Source organism: Triticum dicoccoides, chromosome 6B (assembly GCF_002162155.2).
Source record: "Triticum dicoccoides isolate Atlit2015 ecotype Zavitan chromosome 6B, WEW_v2.0, whole genome shotgun sequence".
In the NCBI taxonomy this organism is placed as follows: Eukaryota; Viridiplantae; Streptophyta; class Magnoliopsida; order Poales; family Poaceae; genus Triticum; species Triticum dicoccoides.
Window position 1 is genome coordinate 116,052,438 of NC_041391.1, and position 22,917 is coordinate 116,075,354.

At 45.7% G+C, this 22,917-nt stretch overlaps 1 protein-coding gene across 1 annotated transcript; it reads right to left on the bottom strand.

The window, feature by feature from the left end:
* Window positions 1-2,448: 2,448 nt before the first annotated feature.
* LOC119320868 (metal transporter NRAT1-like) lies at window positions 2,449-22,917 on the bottom strand. The gene is made up of 16 exons (XM_037594787.1): window positions 22,629-22,917; window positions 22,210-22,532; window positions 21,622-21,883; window positions 6,169-6,212; window positions 5,998-6,073; window positions 5,842-5,882; window positions 5,053-5,131; window positions 4,877-4,981; window positions 4,674-4,783; window positions 4,378-4,559; window positions 4,188-4,257; window positions 3,940-4,092; window positions 3,680-3,784; window positions 3,426-3,556; window positions 3,173-3,269; window positions 2,449-3,001 (listed from the first exon to the last, which is right to left on the bottom strand). The coding sequence occupies exons 1-16, from the start codon at window positions 22,915-22,917 to the stop codon at window positions 2,672-2,674; spliced, it is 2,397 nt and encodes a 798-aa protein (XP_037450684.1). The 3' UTR covers window positions 2,449-2,671.

Sequence of the window (22,917 nt, forward strand, 5' to 3'; positions counted from 1 at the left end):
GGCTGGTAGTCGTCCCGCCGTTCCACCGCCCTGGGACGGCCGTCTTGGTCGCGCTCGATGGTGATGTGAGTCCGACTGTGGCTGACAGCCGGCTCCTTGTCCTTCTTCCCATGGGCCCCGCCAGTCGGCGTCCGAGATGTCGCGCCTTGGTCTCAGCGAGGCGGTGGGTCGTCGTTTTGGCGCTGCGACAGCCGGCACCATTCTGCGCGGCGGCCGCGTCGAGGAGCTGCTGAACTCGCTCCGTCATTATGCGGCGCTCTTCGCCTTCGAAGTTGTCGAGCTCGTCTGCCGCCGCCTGGGCGGCACGGATATTCTCTGCGGGCGTGGCGTACACAAGGCGATCAGCCCCGAAGAGGTTGGCGATTGCCGCGCCGCGCTGTCGGACCGCGCCTAGGCGGCTAGGCCCAGTCGGAGCCGGCGAGCCGCCTACGGCGCGATCCATCTCGCGTTGGTAAGCTTCTGACAAGCGCCTCATGCTTGCCAGCTTCTTCGCGCCCTCAACGAGCTGAAGGCGGAGTGCCTCCAGCGTCTCGGTCTCGGCGTCTTCTGGAATCGGCGCCGCAAGGCCTCGCAGGGCCGCGTCAAGCGGGTCATGCGCTCAAAATAGTGAAAAATGTTCACGACTTTAAAAATAGCGCTAAAATTTCCAAATTTATCTTTCGCGACTTTTAATGTTCATTAATTTGTGGTTCATGAACACATGTTCAAATTTGTCTTCCGCTAACATTTTTTTAAGTTATGAACTTTTTTTTTCATATTTGCAAACATTTTTGGAAACCACGAATTTTAATTTATTTGGAGTGAAGTGCATTTTATCATTCCCTATATTTATTTGAATTTATTTGCATATTTCTGTCACCGACCATTACCTTGCGGGATCCCCTGTCTGCCGTGCCACGGGTCAACGGCTCCAGCTGGCCGGTAAGGCGGAGTCGGACAGATTTTGGACCAGAATGACACACTTACTACACTTCAAGGACCTGAATGCTGATTTTCATAGTTTGAGAACCTACATGACACCCCTGAAATAGTTTAGAGACCTACAATGCACTTCATTCTTGAAATTACCATAGTTGGATGTGAAGTCTGGACCTGCTTACCTATATTGTTTAAAAATCCTACATTAATGTTCTAACCAATTAGAAAATAAACTTGCCCATGTGCTGTAAGAGGGGAATAAATATTTTAATAGGTTAGCCAATGGTCTACATGCCCATATTAATGTGATTGTGTAAAAAAAGATTTATTTGGTAAACACTTATTGACTTATCGAAGAAAACATGATTTTATTTGATATGTCAGTAAGAGGTGGGGTAGTTGAGGTGGTTTTCAGAGAAAATCGATATCGATGAAAACAAATCAAAGATGGGAGACGGAAAAGAAATCAAAACAGAGAGGAGGGAGAGAGGGCATATCTAAGGTTAAGCTTCATGCACTAGCACACGCAACCAAAAGTCCGAACTGATGAAAAAGACTACATAATCTATATATAAACTTCAACACCCTGTCTCAGGTGTGACACGGGAAGTCAATACGTGAATCGACTCAGAGGTATGGCTCAAGAGACCTCTACATGGACACAGAGGGAGGAGCAACAATTTTTAGAGAAATTGCGAAAGCAAGGACTTAAACTGAAGACTTTAGACCCTGATACCATGTTAAGCTTCGTGCACTAGCCAACACAACCAAAATTCGAACTAATGAAAATGGCTAGGCAATTCACATATACACTTCAACAGAATGAAGTAAGAGTGTACGACACAACACTACATCTTTTTAAGTAGGAGAAATTCTTGACAAAGATAGATTCTCATGAGGGAACATCCACCTTCTCCAGCAAACTTAGCCGCATCCACGCCCTCCCCGACGATGAGAACAACAAAGAAGCACCTCCACCACTGCCAGAGAATGTGCAGGCTACAGCCATCAGCCTCATGGTGGACGGCACGAGGGGGATCTTGTGCTTCTTAGATTGTCGTGGTTGGTCGACAATGACAATCGCAAGGACGCCATGACAACGGCTCCAAGTGGTGGTTGAAGTGTCGGCGCTTGCCTTTTTTTGGAAGGCCCTCGCTGGTGCTTCCATTCTTCATGGTTGTCGTGGCAGAGAGTTGATGGTAGGGGAGGACGACAGACCCATATTGTGGATTAGTTTAAACCTATGGCCATAGATGTCTCCGGTGACGATGAAAATTGCGGGCAGTATCCTTGGAAGTGCCATTGGGGTTTTCATCCCACCTTGAAGCCCGGTGAATACCCTAGGTCCGACTCCCGAACCAGGCAACTGCAGCATCATGGGAACAATTGGTGCTAGCATTTCTCATTTGGCGCAATATGTTTCCATGTTCAGATGTTTAAAATATTTACGACACATAATTAATTTATACTAAAATCTTGCTAGAATTGTGTGCAAAATTCATTTTCATAATACCTCATAAATGTAACACATATAGCCTACCAAAAAAACTCTCACTTCAGCATGTCTTCACAAATACAGGCCACCACACATCTGGATGTTTCAACAAATGCAACCAATGAACCAACCACAATAGTAATACACTTGTATGCACTGAACATGTATAGGATGCACAGCATGCTTGAGGGAAGTATAACCGTAGCACATAAGCAAAGGACACCATTGAGCACACTCTCATCCATCATGGTATACTAGCTACATTGAGGCATCGGCTAGGTCTTTCCTGTACAGCGCTGGCTGGTCCCCGTCTGCACCGGACGCCAACACCGGTGCCCTACCAGCCTCCGCCTGGCCCTGCACCCTCTCTGCCACTGGTACGTAAGTCACCACCATGTCTTTCCTAAACGTCAGGTACACAACGATGACGAGGTAGGCAGCCATGAGCGCAAAGATGACCACAGAGACCAGCACGTTGGTGTACCTTGGGAGGTGGTTATGTGCCAGCCAGTCTATGTAGGTCCATACCAGGAAGTAGGTGTTGACAATGATGAGTGCCACACTGAGGGCCCACGCGATGATCACCGTCTGCACCCATGCATTGATCATCATATGCGTGTTCGCAATTCTGGTCTCTAAAGTTGCAATATGTAACATTCAATTTTTTCTATGTGTAATTTTGTGTTATAAACGGTTACTTTTGTGAATGTTGGTTGTGTAATTTTGTGTTTCTTGTGCGGAAATTGTTTGGAGGCTTACATAGATGGACTCCTTGAGGGGTCCTACTTTCTTGTTGCTGTTGCAGAACTTGAGGAGAGGGATGAGAGCGAACAGCATCTCAAACGAAAGAATCATCTGCATCAGAGAAGAAGAAAAATCAGGAACCACAAGCTCATCAGTCAGCCTGGAGATTATTATTTCTTTGGGTAGTAAGTGCAGATTAACTAATCAGCCATTGCAGTGACCATTTTTTTAACTATGGTGGAACTGGAAGAGGTCACGGAGGAGTAACGAGGAAAGGATGATTAGCTTGCCAGCGCCTGACGGACTGCTCACAATGGAGACTATAAGGCTTGGAGCAATGGCGATGACCCGGGTGATGAGGTTCCTAACCCAGTTCTTCATCTTCATGTCCAGAAACCCCTGTAACATAGCCCATAATTGTAAGGGAAGATGTCTATACTCACTGGCATAGATAATGCTTAAGAATGCCTCTGAATAGTTTGCATAAATAAACTGGATAACACCTGGAATAGGAATGGTTACCTGCATGATGACCTGCCCAGCGAATGTGCAACTAATTGTGGTGCTTTGCCCAGAAGCTAGCAGCGCAACCACATACACAACAGAGCTTGATCTCCCCAAAACATTCTAAAAGGTACAAAAAAGATAACTAAACAAGGCTTTAATATAGAACTCTAACATCAGATGTCCGACGGCTACTTCCTTTCGCATTACACAACATAAGGTACTGAAGATGCTTTTGAAACTGGAACGATCATTCCATCGGCTCAAGCATGGCATACTCTGAGCAGCAGAGGTGCAGATTGAGGAGTAAGATCGCCACACGCGCCAGCATCGGCCGGAGAGAGATTATTAGCACTGCAAATAGATCCAGCAACGAGGAACGCCACGACGAAAGCAAGGCCGCACTCTATGAGGAAGTATCTGCAGGCCGCCTGTCCAAAACATATAACAGTGAGCCATTTAGCCACTCAGCAACGAACTGCATCTAGTCCTTAGACCGCTCTTTCCTATCCTATGTGCAACCTACTCGGATGCTTTTGTTTGACCGTGGGGTCTTCCATGAGAGGACCAGGGCAGAGTGCAAGAACAAGTTGTACCTGCATGAATGTCACAGAAAGGCTCGTTATGAACTTTGCATCCATATGGATCGACACACGATAACCATAGTGAACAACAGGGATGGTGAACAAGCCCTGATGACTAAATAAGTTCCTCACGGTGTGATGATAGCGCCAAAGAGCGCGATCGCATTGGCAGCAGCACCTTTCCCTCGCAGAGAGGGGACAAACATGCCTTTGGTCACCTCTCTAGCAGATGGACTAACGTAGCTCAATTCTCCGAAGAAGCAGCCTGCCATGGTGAACATGAACGCTGCTATGATGAACTCCAGTTTCCGGGCCTGGTGATACACATGAAGATACATGGTAAGGTTAAATCATCAATAGCTTTTTTTTCCCTTTTCAAAAAAAATACATAGCTGAAAATTTCTAAGGAGAGGTTTGTGTTTGCGTACACCAAATCTCTGCACCCCAAGAAGCAAGACGGTGCTGAACACCGTGAGGATAACTCCAGCCCACACAGGAATTTTGAACAATATGTTGAATGCAAAGGCGGTACCCAACACTGAAGTAGATACAGTATATGTTACTCAAACGTAAAACTCAGCAAAGAAAAGAAATATAAAATGGAAGTAACAAATAAGGTGTACTAATCAACCTTCAGGGATATCATCAGAAATTACTGCAAGCTCTGCAATGATCCATAAGCGAATATTGACGAAGGGGGGATACCCTTCCCTGCAGAGTTCGGCAAGGTGTTTCCCTGTACAGGATTGAGAGATAAATTCGGATTTGATGCGCAGAAACCAAGACAGATAGTTCAGTGAAAGGCACCTGTTTTCACTCCAAGGTTGGCGGATAATGTTTGTATAAAGAGCGCAAAGATCATCCCAACTAAGATGACCCACAGAAGCTGATCGTGGTAAATTTAAAATAAAATCAGATTGGTAAAGAAAGAATGCTGAATACGCAGAACAAAAGGAGCAAAACAGAAATGACTGGTAGAGTGTGTTCTTTCATTTTCTGACAGATCTTTTCACTCTATATTGGTATAAAATAATTATTTGTCTTGATCACATCTGTCATGTTTTTAACTAATAAATCAAATTAGTTAATACCATTTATTCGGTGTGGACTAGACTTCTCTCAATTTCTTCTATCAGTAATGTTATAGCATATAATCGTCCCTATATGTAAATAAACTTCTACAAAATAAGACATCATGTCGTTCTATGTTGATCAATTGATAGTGTGGGGAAAAGTGTTTGAAATGTTGCGATCTACATATGCAATAATCAATTAAGCATTGAAAACAGGGTTTATAATCGAGTGTGTTCACCAAGGATTTGAAAAAATTGGACCCTGGCTCAGGTTACAATTACTAAGCGAACTGCCATAAGTGATACTCTCATCCAAATTTGTATGAACTGTCTTTTCGAAAAGGCGCATGATGCAAAATTTAAGAGCATTCTTATTGCTTCCTTAAAACTTAACTAAAGTTCCAAAGCTAATCTGCTGCAAAATATATGTTTCCTTTCCCGGATACCCCCAAAAAAACTCATTTAGTTGGTAGCAGTACTGCAGTAGTGCCCATCAGACGCAAGAAGGCGGCAACTATACTACCTCATACTTGCAGTCAGCTCCAGCTTGCATGTCAGTTTCCACTGTCAAATCATAAATCAGAAACAAGCTTTACCACCTTGACAGTTGTTCTCCTTTTTGTGAAAGAGTGTATCTAAACGGTACGCAGCTCTGAGCAACAAAAAGAAAGGATCTTACAGTTGCTAGGATCCAGGAAGCCAATGGCCACAAGAGCTCCAGGCCCAACATGAGCCAAGAACTTCCTCCATCTGGGCTGCTACCATGCAGGAAAAAAGTTCACACTGAACAGAAACAAGTACACAACTTAATTCAACCTTAGAGATGCACAAGAATGTAGTACTAGTATACCTGCACCTGAAATTCCCCATCTTTTTCGTCACCGGCAGTGCTGTCTTTCCTCAAGGGCAGTTAGCGTTAGAATAGAATAACAAATTGTTCTTTTGAAACGAGCTAGTAGAAGAATAGATTATGTGGATGCTAATGCTCACCGGCGAGCCACCGCGCGTGCTTGCGCCCCTGCACCGGCTAGCCAGCCTGGAGCCGCTCATCCACGCTCGTTCAATGTCTCGCTCGGCGCCGCTGTTTGCTTGTTCCCGCGTGGCGGCGCTGCCGTGGCCCCGCCGTGCATGGCTCCGGCATTTCGTCGAACGGCTGGCGGGCAGCCCGGTGACCAAAGCGCCGGATCATCTGTCGCGGTCGGACGGCGGACGCGCGGCGACCAGCGGCGGCTCCACCGCGCTCCGAGGCTCCCACTCCAGTATTCGAACATCGGCCGTGCATTTCCGCAGTCGCCCGCAGCGTCGCCGCCCTCGATGGTTGAGGGCACCGGTCTCTCTGCCTGATGAACAGTCTCTACTTTTATTCTTGTAAAAATGGATGGATGACAGACATACCATCAAGCAAAATCCTTATGCGGTGCACACAGCAAAATAATTTGTCATGAACTAGAGCTAATCACCAAGCCGGAAAAGAAAATGCGACAAGCCGCACGAAGGCACGGACGAGAAAAAATGTCTCAGATATCACAAGTCATGTTGATATGCCAGTCATGCGTTATCATGAACTCTACAGGGAGATAAAATGCTGTGAAATTATGTGTAGTCAAAACAGAGTGAGCGGTAAACTAGCTTTTTTAGAAGGTAAACCAGCTTTTTAGAAGGTTTGATTAGATTAGATTTGATTGGGAAAAAGCAAGGAAAGCTTGATTTAGTTGAGGTTTTGCTAAGATTTTTTTTGATTTGATTAAATTAAAGCAGAACATGGTTTCCAACGAAAGTAATTTGTTTTAGATTATTCCAAACCAAGAAGAGGGGTGAAGAGGGGACGAGGCGGAAACAAAATTGATGACGTATGTCGTATAAGCACCAACTCCCTTTTAATAGTAGAGATTGTCTCTGAGTGAGCTGTTTAATTTTGTAGGTCGGTCATATCCTTCGCAACATTTGGTTTTGCACTTCATTTCTTATGCAAAATTGTCAACATACGTGTGGCATACAATCAGGGAGCACCTTTTCTTGCAAATAATCAGACGATCACTTAAATGAGCTATCCATATAATTACACTCGTCTTGCGTACAACAGGCTACCATCGTCAATGGTTCCTAAGGGGCGAACAGAGTCTTCTTGAGTGGGGCAAAAAAATTGATCAGGTCAATTCCTACATATATTTAAATCTTTAAATTGATCATGACTCTCAAGATGACGAATGACTCAAACCTACTAGATTTACCGTATTGTCTCCATGATGTGCATTTCAGAAATGTCTGTGTTGCTTCTATTGGACATTTCTGGACGAACTGGATGGCTTTTTTGTCCGAAATATCGCATACAAGAAAGAAATTATCGTTGCCCTAGTACCCCAAGATAAAATGAGAGCGTGGCATGCAGGATGGCCGAAGCAGTGATGCACCATGGACAATGGAGGAAAAACAATTGAAACAACTAAATAGGATGGAGAGGCATGGTGGCTGTTTGAACAAGCTCGCACATGTTATCACTCTGGTTTTCTATTGATAATTCCTGGTGCCTTCCATCCTTATGTCTATCAAAATCAAATTCTTATTGTGCAGAAACACAACATATAATGCATAAAATGGGATTGGATAATAACAAGACAAAGAAGTAGAAACAAGGAATAAGCTATTCATGTTTGGCTTAGGGAAGCCTCTATAAAAGGTTTGTGTGGTTACCAGCGATTTGAGTTCTTTTTGTTCGTTGTTAGGCCAACAACCAATGATCTCTTAGTTATGAGCTTGGTTCTCTCGTAGGTCGGTGGTTGCAAGAGCTTTTCCACTCATATGTCAGCGGCTATGATAACTTTTAGGGATCCTTTAACAAATGATGAATTTTAAAATCTACACCAATGTGATGCACCGATCCAACACAAAGTTTATTGTTACAAAGATCACGAAGAATGAAAGAAAATGTATTTTTTATGTCAGTATTGAATTTCATTCACATTTAGATGATTCACATCCTTTGGTTTATAGTTAATATAGTTAAAGCACCACCCACTAGACATGAACTAAATCACATATCTCCACTTGAAGATTTTGTTCATAGAAAACAAGAGACACCATATTGAAGTTCCATACTAAACAAGAGCAAGCATAACAACAAAATGAACATCAACTTACACACTAATCTACTATCTCTGTTGATGGGCGCTTAGCCCAATGGTTACATCGCAGTGGAGCCTCCTGGCCGGCCTGGGTTTGAACCTGAGTTCTCACACATTATACCTTAGTTTTTATTAATAAATATTCACAGGGATCCTCCCCTGCTGGTCTGGTTTTTCTTTTACTATATCAAGTTAAATAACTAGACATTCTATCATAAACACTAATTTTAGTAACTAGCTGATATATGGTGTTCATCGCAAGGAATGCACTAAGGCACTACAACGTAATTGATGAAAAGCTCCCGCCTTAGGAGCCAAAGTTTTACATGTGGACGGTTCGTATTCCTCAAAACTGGAATGTCATAGCGCATGTCGCTCCAACAAGAATGGTACATGTCAAGGTCCCTCATGGTTATGGGTGTCTTGACAAAAAATTGTTGTATACTTCCTCCGTCCGGAAATACTTGTCCTAGAAATGGATGTATCTAGACTTATTTTAGTAATAGATACATCCATTTTATTCATTTGTAGGACAAGTATTTCCGGACGGAGGGAGTACGATTGAAGACTCTTTTACGTGGGACCGGAAGGCACCGAATCACACATTTCAGAGGGACCATGTACTGTAGCCTCTCCCCTTCTTTTATATTAAAACTGATGATTGCCGTCTTGACTTGCCCTACATCATGCACCTCAAATGCCTGAAATGTAGTATTGGTTAGATGAGCTATATGTCAGAATGGTAAGAAACTTTGTTCCATAGTAAAAGTTTGCAGGCCTTGGAAGGATCTCCCATGTAGTAGTACCATGCCTTGGTGCAAGGGATGCAGTGCAGCTGAGCGATCTCCCTGGTAGGCAGCTGGAAATATATTGCACTACTTACACACAGCACAGCTCACCTTATCTACAACAATAAACATGACATAACAGATTAAAGGAAGAGTTAGGGGAAGAGTGTTGCTTAACTGGAGGTATCTTCAGAAACTTTATAACAATTATAGATGATCAGTTCCTTGTTAACAGAAACAAAGTTACAGAAATCACAATGAACTGATTGATGAATTGCCTTTTTTTTCGAAAAGGGGAGACTCCCCAGCCTCTGCATCAGCACGATGCATACGGCCACATTTATTAGAGAGTAAATATGGTTCAACAAGGTCTCAAAGTATGCAAACAAAAGCAAAGGCTAGCTCACATAGAGCCTCAAAGCCAAAACAAAACGCCCAATAAGCCACAACCGGCAGGCAAAATAGAAGATAGGTAAACTAATTGCCTATCCTATTACATGACCGCCATCCAAACCAGTTGAAGATATCCTACGCTACCATCTCCCACTGGACAGATCCAGTAACCAAACACTCCCTGGCCTCCGTCGGAGTGAGTAAGGACCACATACGGATCAGAGCTGTAGCCCGGAATACAACCTGCAAAAAAATGAATAGTTGTTTTTCTGTTAAAAGCCAAATCATTTCTGCAATTCCAAATTGCCCATAACAACGCACATACTCCTACACGAATGTGTCTAGCTATTTCGGACTCTATCCCAGTAAGCCATGCCCCGAATAACGTGTTGACCGAAGTCGGAGGAGTAATGTTAAAGGCAATTTGCACAGAGCGCCACAACCCTTGTGCCAACGGACAGTCAAAAAAGAGATGCTTGATAGACTCGTCACGATCACAGAAACTACACCTAGTAGAACCTGTCCAGTTGCGCTTAACTATATTGTCCTTTGTTAAGATTACTTGTTTATGCACAAACCACATAAACACTTTAATCTTCAAAGGGACCTTAACTTTCCAAACATCTTTGGAACTAGGAATCACACTAGTGTTAATGCCATCGATATACATCAATTTAACCGTGAACTCCCCAGATCTAGTAAGATTCCAACACAACTTATCGGGCTGAGGAGTTAACTGAACCTCCATCAGTCTACGGACTAGGTGAAGCCATGCTTCCCATCGATCACCCACGAGCACCCTCCTAAACTGAATGTTGAGTGGAATGGACTGCAAAACCGTGGCAACAAGAGCCTCACGACGCTGAACAATACGATAAAGGGACGGATACTGGGTCGCCAAAGGCGTGTCACCAAGCCACGTATCCTCCCAGAATCGAGTGTTGCTGCCATTACCGACAATACACCTCGTTCTGTTAAAGAAGGTAGCTTTGATTCTCATGAGCCCCTTCCAGAACGGCGAATCAGTTGGTCGCAGAGTGACCTGGGATAGGGTCTTGGACTGCAGATATTTACTACGTAAAATCTGCGCCCATGTTACCTCTGTCTCAGAAGATAACTTAAACAGCCACTTACTAAGCAGGCATCTGTTCTTAACTTCAAGATTTTCAATACCAAGTCCCCCTGGTCCTTTGGTCGACAGATAATATCCCATTTGGCCAGTCTGTATTTTCTCTTAAGCTCATCACTTTGCCAAAAGAATCGGGATCGATAGAAGTCCAGCCTTTTCCTAACTCCAACTGGGACCTCAAAGAAGGATAAGAGGAACATAGGTAAACTCGTGAGCACCGAGTTAATAAGAATCAACCGGCCTCCATAAGACATGAGTTTTCCTTTCCAGCAACTCAGTTTCTTCTCAAACCGATCCTCGATACACTTCCACTCGCTGTTTGTTAGCTTACGATGGTGAATGGGAATACCGAGATACGTGAAAGGTAAAGCCCCAACTTCACAACCAAACAATTTTCTATAAGCCTCTTGTTCGTCTTTGGCTCTACCAAAGCAGAACAACTCGCTTTTATGGAAATTAATCTTCAGCCCCGACAATTGTTCAAATAAGCATAACACTAACTTCATGTTTCTGGCTTTTGCCAAGTCGTGTTCCATAAAAATGATTGTATCATCAGCGTATTGCAGAATGGACAAACCACAATCTACCAGATGAGGCACCAAGCCACCCACCTGACCGGCCTCCTTTGCCCTCCCAATCAGTATCGCCAACATATCAACCACAATATTGAACAAAATTGGAGACATAGGATTGCCCTGCCTCAGACCCTTGTGTGTTTGGAAATAATGACCTATGTCGTCATTCACTTTAATTCCAACACTCCCTTTTTGCGTGAATGCTTCCACCTGGTGTCGCCAAGCTTCATCAAAACCCTTCATGCGCAAAGCCTATTGAAGGAACGGCCATTTGACTTTATCATATGCCTTCTCGAAATCCACTTTGAAAATAACCCCATCCAGTTTTTTCGTGTGAATCTCATGGAGCATTTCATGAAGGACCACAACCCCTTCTAGGATGTTCCTGTCCGGCAGCCGTTTGAGAAGGCTGCACTACGGCATGCGCAATCTGAGTGAGCCTAATCGTCCCAACCTTGGTGAAAATTTTGAAACTGACATTCAGAAGACACATAGGCCGAAATTGCTCTATTCTCACGGCCTCTGTTTTCTTAGGGAGTAGGGTTATTGTTCCAAAATTAAGTTGGAAAAGCTGCAAATGTCCCGAGAACAAATCATGGAACATCGGCAACAGGTCCCCTTTAATAATATGCCATCACTTCTTATAAAACTCAGCCGGGAAACCATCCGGCCCAGGTGCCTTATTATTTTCCATCTTGGAAATGGCCTCGAAAACCTCTTTTTCCGAGAAAGGGGCGGTTAAGATGTCATTCTCCACAGCAGTAAGTTGAGGTACATCTTGGATCCTAGACTCATCCAGCAACACACAGTTGTCCTCTGGTGGTCCAAACAATCGTTTGTAATACTCCATAATGTAAAGCTTCAGGTTATCCTGATCGATAATTGTACCCTCATCTTGTTCTAGCTGGAAGATTCTCTTCTTCCTATGTTTGCCATTGGCAATCAAGTGGAAGAATTGAGTGTTCGCGACCCCTAGACCACTCTGCGAACCATGGCTCGTAGCGGCCACTTCAATTCTTCTTCACGAAGTAGCTCTTTCAACCTCATCTCAGCGTCAAGCTTGGTATGAAGCTCGGTGGCTGGCAAAACCGTGGATTCTGCTTGTTGGGTAACATTGCAGAAAATTAAAATTTTTCCTACGGTTTCACCAAGATCCATCTATGAGTTCATCCAAGCAACGAGTCAAGGGAGTGAGTTTGCATCTACATACCACTTGTAGATCGCGTACGGAAGCGTTTGAGGGAACGGTGATGATGGAGTCGTACTCGCCGTGATTCAGATCACCGATGACCAAGTGCTGAACGGACAGCACCTCCGCGTTCAACACATGTACGGTACGGGCGACGTCCCCTCCTTCTTGATCCAGCAAGGGGGGAGGAGAGGTTGAGGAAGAAGGCTCCAGCAGCAGCACGACGGCATGATGATGGTGGAGAGGCAGTACTCCGACAGGGCTTCGCCAAGCACACAACGGAGGAGGAGAGGTGTTGGGGAGGGGAGGGGCTGCGCCTTGGCTTGGGTGTTCAGCCCTCCCCTCACCCCTCTATTTATAGGGGAAGGGGCAAGGGGGGCCGGCCCCTCTAGATGGGATCTAGAGGGGGGGGTGGCGGCCAGGGAGGGGGGACTTGCCCCCCAGCAAGGGGGGCGCCCCCTCTAGGGTTCCCCCCCCCCCAACCCTAGGGGCATGGGCCCAAGGGGGGGGGCGCGCCCAGCCCTCCAAGGGCTGGCTCTTGCCCCACGCGGCCCATGTGGCCCCCCCGGGGGGGTGGCCCCTCCCGGTGGACCCCCGGAACCCTTCCGGTGGCCCCGGTACAATACCGATATGCCCCGAAACCTTCCGGTGTCCGTATGACAACTTCCCATATATAAATCTTTACCTCCGGACCATTCCGGAACTCCTCGTGACGTCCGGGATCCCATTCGGGACTCCGAACAACTTTCGGCAATCACATACAAGTCTTCCTAATAACCCTAGCGTCACCGAACCTTAAGTATGTAGACCCTACGGGTTCGGGAGACATGCAGACATGACCGAGACGGCTCTCCAGTCAATAACCAACAGCGGGATCTGGATACCCATGTTGGCTCCCACATGCTCCTTGATGATGTCATCAGATGAACCACGATGTCGAGGATTCAATCAACCCCGTATGCAATTCCCTTTGTCAGACGGTATGTTACTTGCCCTAGACTCGATCGTCGGTATCCCAATACCTCGTTAGTCTCGTTACCGGCAAGTCACTTTACACGTACCGTAATGCATGATCCCGTGACCAAACACTTGGTCACTTTGAGCTCATTATGATGATGCACTACCGAGTGGGCCCAGTGATACCTCTCCGTCATACGGAGTGACAAATCCCAGTCTCGATCCGTGTCAACCCAACAGACACTTTCGGAGATACCTGTAGTGCACCTTTATAGTCACCCAGTTACGTTGTGACGTTTGGTACACCCAAAGCACTCCTACGGTATCCGGGAGTTACACGATCTCATGGTCTAAGGAAGAGATACTTGACATTGGAAAAGCTCTAGCAAAACGAACTACACGATCTTGTGCTATGCTTAGGATTGGGTCTTGTCCATCACATCATTCTCCTAATGATGTGATCCCATTGTCAATGACATCTAATGTCCATAGTCAGGAAACCATGACTATCTGTTGACCAACGAGCTAGTCAACTAGAGGCTCACTAGGGACATGTTATGGTCTATGTATTCACACGTGTATTACGATTTCCGGATAATACAGTTATAGCATGAATAAAAGACAATTATCATGAACAAGAAAATATAATAATAATCCTTTTATTATTGCCTCTAGGGCATATTTCCAACAGTCTCCCACTTGCACTAGAGTCAATAATCTAGTTACATTGTGATGAATCGAACACCCATAGAGTTCTGGTGTTGATCATGTTTTGCTCGCGAGAGAGGTTTAGTCAACGGATCTGTGACATTCAGATCCGTATGTACTTTGCAAATATCTATGTCTCCATCTTGAACATTTTCACGGATGGAGTTGAAACGACGCTTGATGTGCCTGGTCTTCTTGTGAAACCTGGGCTCCTTGGCAAGGGCAATAGCTCCAGTGTTGTCATAGAAGAGTTTGATCGGCCCTGACGCATTGGGTATGACTCCTAGGTCGGTGATGAACTCCTTCACCCAAATTGCTTCATGCGCTGCCTCCGAGGCTGCCATGTACTCCGCTTCACATGTAGATCCCGCCACGACGCTCTGCTTGCAGCTGCACCAGCTTACTGCTCCACCATTCAACATATACACGTATCCGGTTTGTGACTTAGAGTCATCCTGATCTGTGTCGAAGCTAGCGTCGACGTAACCCTTTACGACAAGCTCTTCGTCACCTCCATAAACGAGAAACATGTCCTTTGTCCTTTTCAGGTACTTCAGGATATTCTTGACCGCTGTCCAGTGTTCCTTGCCAGGATTACTTTGGTACCTACCTACCAAACTTACGGCAAGGTTTACATCAGGTCTGGTACACAGCATGGCATACATAATAGATCCTATGGCTGAGGCATAGGGGATGACGCTCATCTCTTCTTTATCTTTTGCCGTGGTCGGGCATTGAGCCGAGCTCAATCTCACACCTTGCAGTACAGGCAAGAACCCTTTCTTGGACTGATCCATTTTGAACTTCTTCAAAATCTTATCAAGGTATGTGCTTTGTGAAAGACCTATGAGGCGTCTCGATCTATCCCTATAGATCTTGATGCCTAATATATAAGCAGCTTCTCCAAGGTCCTTCATTGAAAAACACTTATTCAAGTAGGCCTTAATGCTGTCCAAGAATTCTATATCATTTCCCATCAAAAGTATGTCATCTACATATAATATGAGAAATGCTACAGAGCTCTGACTCACTTTCTTGTAAATGCAGGCTTCTCCATAAGTCTGCGTAAACCCAAACGCTTTGATCATCTCATCAAAGCGAATGTTCCAACTCCGAGATGCTTGCACCAGCCCATAAATGGATCGCTGGAGCTTGCATACTTTGTTAGCATTCTTAGGATCGACAAAACCCTCCGGTTGCATCATATACAGTTCTTCCTTAAGATGCCTGTTAAGGAATGTCGTTTTGACGTCCATCTGCCATATCTCATAATCATAGTATGCGGCAATTGCTAACATGATTCGGACGGACTTAAGCTTCACTACGGGAGAGAAAGTCTCATCGTAGTCAATCCCTTGAACTTGCCGATAACCCTTAGCGACAAGTCGAGCTTTATAGATAGTGACATTACCATCCGCGTCCGTCTTCTTCTTAAAGATCCATTTGTTTTCTATCGCTCGCCGATCATCGGGCAAGTCAGTCAAAGTCCATACTTTGTTTTCATACATGGATTCTATCTCGGATTTCATGGCTTCTAGCCATTTGTTGGAATCTGGTCCCGCCATTGCTTCTTCATAGTTCGAAGGTTCACCGTTGTCTAACAACATGATTTTCAGGACAGGGTTGTCGTACCACTCTGGTGCGGAACGTGTCCTTGTGGACCTACGAAGTTCAGTAGCAACTTGATCCGAAGTACCTTAATCATCATCATTGTTTTCCTCTTCAATTGGTGTAGGCATCACAGGAACATTTTCCTGAGCTGCACTACTATCCCGTTCAAGAGGTAGTACTTCATCGAGTTCTACTTTCCTCCCACTTACTTCTTTCGAGAGAAACTCTTTTTCCAGAAAGGATCCGTTCTTGGCAACAAAGATCTTGCCCTTAGATCTTAAGTAGAAGGTATACCCAATGGTTTCTTTAGGGTATCCTATGAAGATGCATTTTTCCGACTTGGGTTCGAGCTTTTCAGGTTGAAGTTTCTTGACATAAGCATCGCATCCCCAAACTTTTAGAAACGACAGCTTAGGTTTCTTCCCAAACCATAATTCATACGGTGTCGTCTCAACGGATTTAGACGGTGCCCTATTTAAAGTGAATGTAGCTGTCTCTAGAGCGTATCCCCAAAATGATAGCGGTAAATCGGTAAGAGACATCATAGTTCGCACCATATCCAATAGAGTGCAATTACGACATTCGGACACACCGTTACGCTGAGGTGTTCCAGGCGGCGTGAGTTGTGAAATGATTCCACATTTTCTTAAGTGTGTACCAAATTCGTGACTTAAATATTCTCCTCCACGATCCGATCGTAAGAACTTTATCTTTCGGTCACGTTGATTCTCTACTTCATTCTGAAATTCCTTGAACTTTTCAAAGGTCTCAGACTTGTGTTTCAACAAGTAGTCATACCCATATCTACTCAAGTCATCAGTGAGAGTGAGAACATAACGATATCCTGCGCGAGCCTCAACACTCATTGGACCGCACACATCGGTATGTATGATTTCCAACAAGTTGGTTGCTCGCTCCATTGTTCCGGAGAACGGGGTCTTGGTCATTTTGCCCATGAGTCATGGTTCGCATGTGTCAAATGATTCATAATCGAGAGACTCTAAAAGTCCATCGGCATGGAGCTTCTTCATGCGCTTGACACCAATGTGACCAAGGCGGCAGTGCCACAAGTATGTGGGACTATCGTTATCAACTTTATATCTTTTGGTATTCACGCTATGAATATGTGTAATATTACGTTCGAGATTCATCAAGAATAAACCATTGACCATTGGGGCATGACCATAAAGCATATCTCTCATATAAATAGAACAACCATTATTCTCGGATTTAAATGAGTAGCCATCTCATATTAAACGAGATCCTGATACAATGTTCATGCTCAAACTTGGCACTAAATAACAATTATTGAGGTTTAAAACTAATCCCGTAGGTAAATGTAGAGGCAGCGTGCCGACGACGATCACATCGACCTTGGAACCATTCCCGACGCGCATCGTCACCTCGTCCTTCGCCAGTCTCCGCTTATTCCACAGCTCCTGCTGTGAGTTACATATGTGAGCAACGGCACCGGTATCGAATACCTAGGAGTTACTACGAGTACTGGTAAGGTACACATCAATTACATGTATATCAAATATACCTTTAGTGTTGTCGTCCTTCTTGTCCGCTAAGTATTTGGGGTAGTTCCGCTTCCAGTGACCCTTCCCCTTGCAATAAAAGCACTCAGTTTCAGGCTTGGGTCCATTCTTTGACTTCTTCCCGGCAACTGGCTTACCGGGCGGGGCAACATCTTTGCCGTCCTTCTTGAAGTTCTTCTTACCCTTGCCCTTCTTGAACTTAGTGGTCTTATTGACCATCAACACTTGATGTTCTTTCTTGATTTCAACCTCTGCTGACTTCAGCATTGAAAATACTTCAGGAATGGTCTTTACCATCCCCTGCATATTGTAGTTCATCACAAAGCTCTTGTAGCTTGGTGGGAGCGACTGAAGGATTCTGTCAATGACCGCCTCATCCGGGAGGTTAATGTCCAGCTGGGACAGGCGGTTGTGCAACCCAGACATTTTGAGTATATGCTCACTGACAGAACTATTTTCCTACATCTTACAACTATAGAACTTGTCGAAGACTTCATATCTCTCGACCCGGGCATGAGCTTGGAAAACTAGTTTCAGCTGCTCGAACATCTCATATGCTCCGTGTTGCTCAAAACGCTTTTGGAGCCCCGGTTCTAAGCTGTAAAGCATGCCGCACTGAACGAGGGAGTAATCATCAGCGCGAGTCTACCAAGCATTCATAATGTCTTGGTTCTCTGGGACGGGTGCATCACCTAGCGGTCCTTCTAGGACATATTGTTTCCTGGCAGCTATGAGGATGATCCTTAGGTTCCGGACCCAGTCCGTATAGTTGCTGCCATCATCTTTCAGCTTGGTTTTCTCTAGGAACGCGTTGAAGTTCATGTTGACATGAGCGTTGGCCATTTGATCTACAAGACATATTTTGCAAAAGTTTTAGACTAAGTTCATGATAATTAAGTTCATCTAATCAAATTATTTAATGAACTCCCACTCAGATTATACATCCCTCTAGTCATCTAAGTGTTACACGATCCGAGTCGACTAGGCCGTGTCCGATCATCACGTGAGACGGACTAGTCATCATCGGTGAACATCTCCATGTTGATCGTATCTTCTATACGACTCATGTTTGACCTTTCGGTCTCTTGTGTTCTGAGGCCATGTCTGTACATGCTAGGCTCGTCAAGTTAACCCTAAGTGTTCTGCATGTGTAAATCTGTCTTACACCCGTTGTATGTGAACGTAAGGATCTATCACACCCGATCATCACGTGGTGCTTCGAAACGACGAACTTTAGCAATGGTGCACAGTTAGGGGGAACACTTTCTTGAAATTATTATAAGGGATCATCTTATTTACTACCGTCGTTCTAAGTAAACAAGATGCATAAAACATAATAAACATCACATGCAATTATATAGTAGTGACATGATATGGCCAATATCATATAGCTCCTTCGATCTCCATCTTCGGGGCTCCATGATCATCTTCGTCACCGGCATGACACCATGATCTCCATCATCATGATCTCCATCATTGTGTCTTCATGAAGTTGTCACGCCAACGACTACTTCTACTTCTATGGCTAATGCGTTTAGCAATAAAGTAAAGTAATTTACATGGCGTTCTTCAATGACACGCAGGTCATACAAAAATAAAGACAACTCCTATGGCTCCTGCCGGTTGTCATACTCATCGACATGCAAGTCGTGATTCCTATTACAAGAACATGATCTCATACATCACAATATATCATTCATCATTCATCACAACTTCTGGCCATATCACATCACATGACAATTGCTGCAAAAACAAGTTAGACGTCCTCTAATTGTTGTTGCATCTTTTACGTGGCTGCAATTGGGTTCTAGCAAGAACGTTTTCTTACCTACGAATAACCACAACATGATTTTGTCAACTTCTATTTACCCTTCATAAGGACCCTTTTCATCGAATCTGATCCAACTAAAGTGGGAGAGACAGACACCCGCCAGCCACCTTATGCAACTAGTGCATGTCAGTCGGTGGAACCGGTCTCACGTAAGCGTACGTGTAAGGTTGGTCCGGGCCGCTTCATCCCACAATAGTGCTGAAGCAAGATAAGGCTAGTAGCGGCAAGCAAGTTGACAAGATCTACGCCCACAACAAAATTGTGTTCTACTCGTGCAATAGAGAACTACGCATAGACCTAGCTCATGATGCCACTGTTGGGTAACGTTGCAGAAAATTAAAATTTTTCCTACGGTTTCACCAAGATCCATCTATGAGTTCATCCAAGCAACGAGTCAAGGGAGTGAGTTTGCATCTACATACCACTTGTAGATCACGTACGGAAGCGTTCGAGGGAACGGTGATGATGGAGTCGTACTCGCCGTGATTCAGATCACCGATGACCAAGTGCTGAACAGACAGCACCTCCGCGTTCAACACACGTACGGTACATGCGACGTCTCCTCCTTCTTGATCCAGCAAGGCGGGAGGAGAGGTTGAGGAAGAAGGCTCCAGCAGCAGCACGACGGCGTGATGATGGTGGAGAGGCAGTACTCCGACAGGGCTTCGCCAAGCACACAACAGAGGAGGAGAGGTGTTGGGGAGGGGAGGGGTTGCGCCTTGGCTTGGGTGTTCATCCCTCCCCTCACCCCTCTATTTATAGGGGAAGGGGCAAGGGGGGCCGGCCCCTCTAGATGGGATCTAGATGGGGGGCGGCGGCCAGGGAGGGGGGACTTGCCCCCCAAGCAAGGGGGGCGCCCCCTCTAGGGTTCCCCCCCCAACCCTAGGCGCATGGGCCCAAGGGGGGGCGCGCCCAGCCCTCCAGGGGCTGGCTCCTGCCCCACGCGGCCCATGTGCCCCCCCCCGGGAGGGGTGGCCCCTCCCGGTGGACCCCTGGAACCCTTCCGGTGGCCCCGGTACAATACCGATATGCCCCGAAATCTTCCGGTGTCCGTATGACAACTTCCCATATATAAATCTTTACCTCCGGACCATTCCGGAACTCCTCGTGACGTCCGGGATCCCATCTGGGACTCCGAACAACTTTCGGTAATCACATACAAGTCTTCCTAATAACCCTAGCGTCGCCGAACCTTAAGTGTGTAGACCCTACGGGTTCGGGAGACATGCAGACATGACCGAGAGGGCTCTCCGATCAATAACCAACAGCGGGATCTGGATACCCATGTTGGCTCCCACATGCTCCTCGATGATGTCATCGGATGAACCATGATGTCGAGGATTTAATCAACCCCGTATGCAATTCCCTTTGTCAGACGGTATGTTACTTGCCCTAGACTCGATCATCGGTATCCCAATACCTCGTTAGTCTCGTTACCGGCAAGTCACTTTACTCGTACCGTAATGCATGATCCCGTGACCAAACAGTTGGTCACTTTGAGCTCATTATGATGATGCACTACCGAGTGGGCCCAGTGATACCTCTCCGTCATACGGAGTGACAAATCCCAGTCTCGATCCGTGTCAACCCAACAGACACTTTCGGAGATACCTGTAGTGCACCTTTATAGTCACCCAGTTACGTTGTGACGTTTGGTACACCCAAAGCACTCCTACGGTATCCGGGATTTACACGATCTCATGGTCTAAGGAAGAGATACTTGACATTGGAAAAGCTCTAGCAAAACGAACTACACGATCTTGTGCTATGCTTAGGATTGGGTCTTGTCCATCACATCATTCTCCTAATGATGTGATCCCGTTGTCAATGACATCTAATGTCCATAGTCAGGAAACCATGACTATCTATTGACCAACGAGCTAGTCAACTAGAGGCTCACTAGGGACATGTTATGGTCTATGTATTCACACGTGTATTACGATTTCCGGATAATACAATTATAGCATGAATAAAAGACAATTATCATGAACAAGGAAATATAATAATAATCCTTTTATTATTGCCTCTAGGGCATATTTCCAACACTGCTTTGATGTCTAAGGCCTGAATAAGGGCAAGGAGTCGTTCCTTTTCAGCCTTATAAACCCCACTAAGATGTTTAGCCCACCCACGTAGGAAACTTCTCAAATGCCTAATCTTATTCTGCCAGCGCTCAAGCGCATTCCTACCGCCTGCATCCTTAGCCCACTCTCTGGCTACGCGATCCAGGAAGCCTTCTCTCTCGAACCACGCAAGCTCGAACGAGAACAAATTCTTATTGCTCGAGTAGGTAGCCCCACCAGAGTCGAGCAGAAGAGGCGTGTGATCAGAAATCCCACGAGAGAGAGCCTGAACTGTTACAAAGGGAAACTTCTGTTCCCAATCGATACTAGCAAGTACCCGATCCAACTTCTCAAACGTTGGATTTGGCAAAGCGTTAGCCCATGTGAACTTCCTACCTGAAAGCTCAATCTCTCTCAAATCCAAGCTTTCAATAATAGTGTTGAACATGAACGACCATCTCCCGTCGGAATTATCATTGTTCTTCTCATCACGTCTCCTAATAATATTAAAGTCTCCCCCAACCAGAATGGGGAGTTGCTCTGACCCGGAAACTCTAACAAGGTCGGCCAAAAAATCGGGTTTGAACTCTGCCTGCGCAGCACCATACACCTCCACCAAAGACCAGTCAAATCCATCAACCTTGGACCGCACCCTGAACTTAACAGCAAAATCACCCATGCTCACAGTTCTAACTTCGAGAGAGTCGCATCTAACACCAAGTAAGATCCCTCCCGATCTTCCTCTCGGTGGCAGACAATGCCAGTCAAAATCAATACCCCCCGATAAAGTGTTGAGAAATTGTGGTGAGAAATTTTCTCTACCAGTTTCCGACAACGCAATAAAGTCCAATCTATGCTCAATGGATGCTTCTGCGAGGAACCTCCTTTTAGCCAAGTCCTTAAGACCTCTGCTATTCCAAAATATTCCTCTCATATCTCATCATGGAATTTTTGAGCCGTGCGGATCCTAGCACTCCTACGTACCGCGGACATCGGGTATATCTTGCGCTTCCATTTGCGCTTAGGGCTGGTCCTCGTGCGCACCCGGTCCTCTCTCCCCGTTTCTGGGGGGCTAACTACAACCATCTCGACATTCTCATCCTCCTCCTCCTGCTCCTGAAGGGGAGGCGCGAGATCAGCACAAAAGTCATCAAGCACCCGGACTCCCAAAGCATCAATCTCGGAATCATTCATGGGTTTTACGACGGCTAAGTTACGAATCAATTCTAGAGCCCTCTCGGCTTCCAGATCAAGCAAATCATTGATTGAATTAGAAACTTCACCCTCATTACTACCTAGTGAAATTCCTAATTGGTTTGCATTATCAACAATCTCATCATTCGAAAAATGCAAGATAGTATTCGAAGTATTCACCGACATACCAGTAGTGACCTGGACGTCACGAAGCTTGGCCGCCCTCACGGCGCAGCGCTGCTGCATGTCGTCCACCTCCGGACGGCCCTGAAGACGACAGCTCAACCGTCGACCCTCAGCCGCCTGGTCCGGAATCCCACCGAACTGAATAACCTCCTCCTGCGTGAAGTTGCCCGGGGAGTGACCGCCTGTCATCCTCCGAGCACTCAACTGGTCTCCATGACCAGGAGAGGACGCCAAGTCAGATGATGGGGAACCAAGGGCCACCTGCCCCCGCTCCCCATCCACCCCAGACCGCAGGCCAGGAGAGCCCACCAT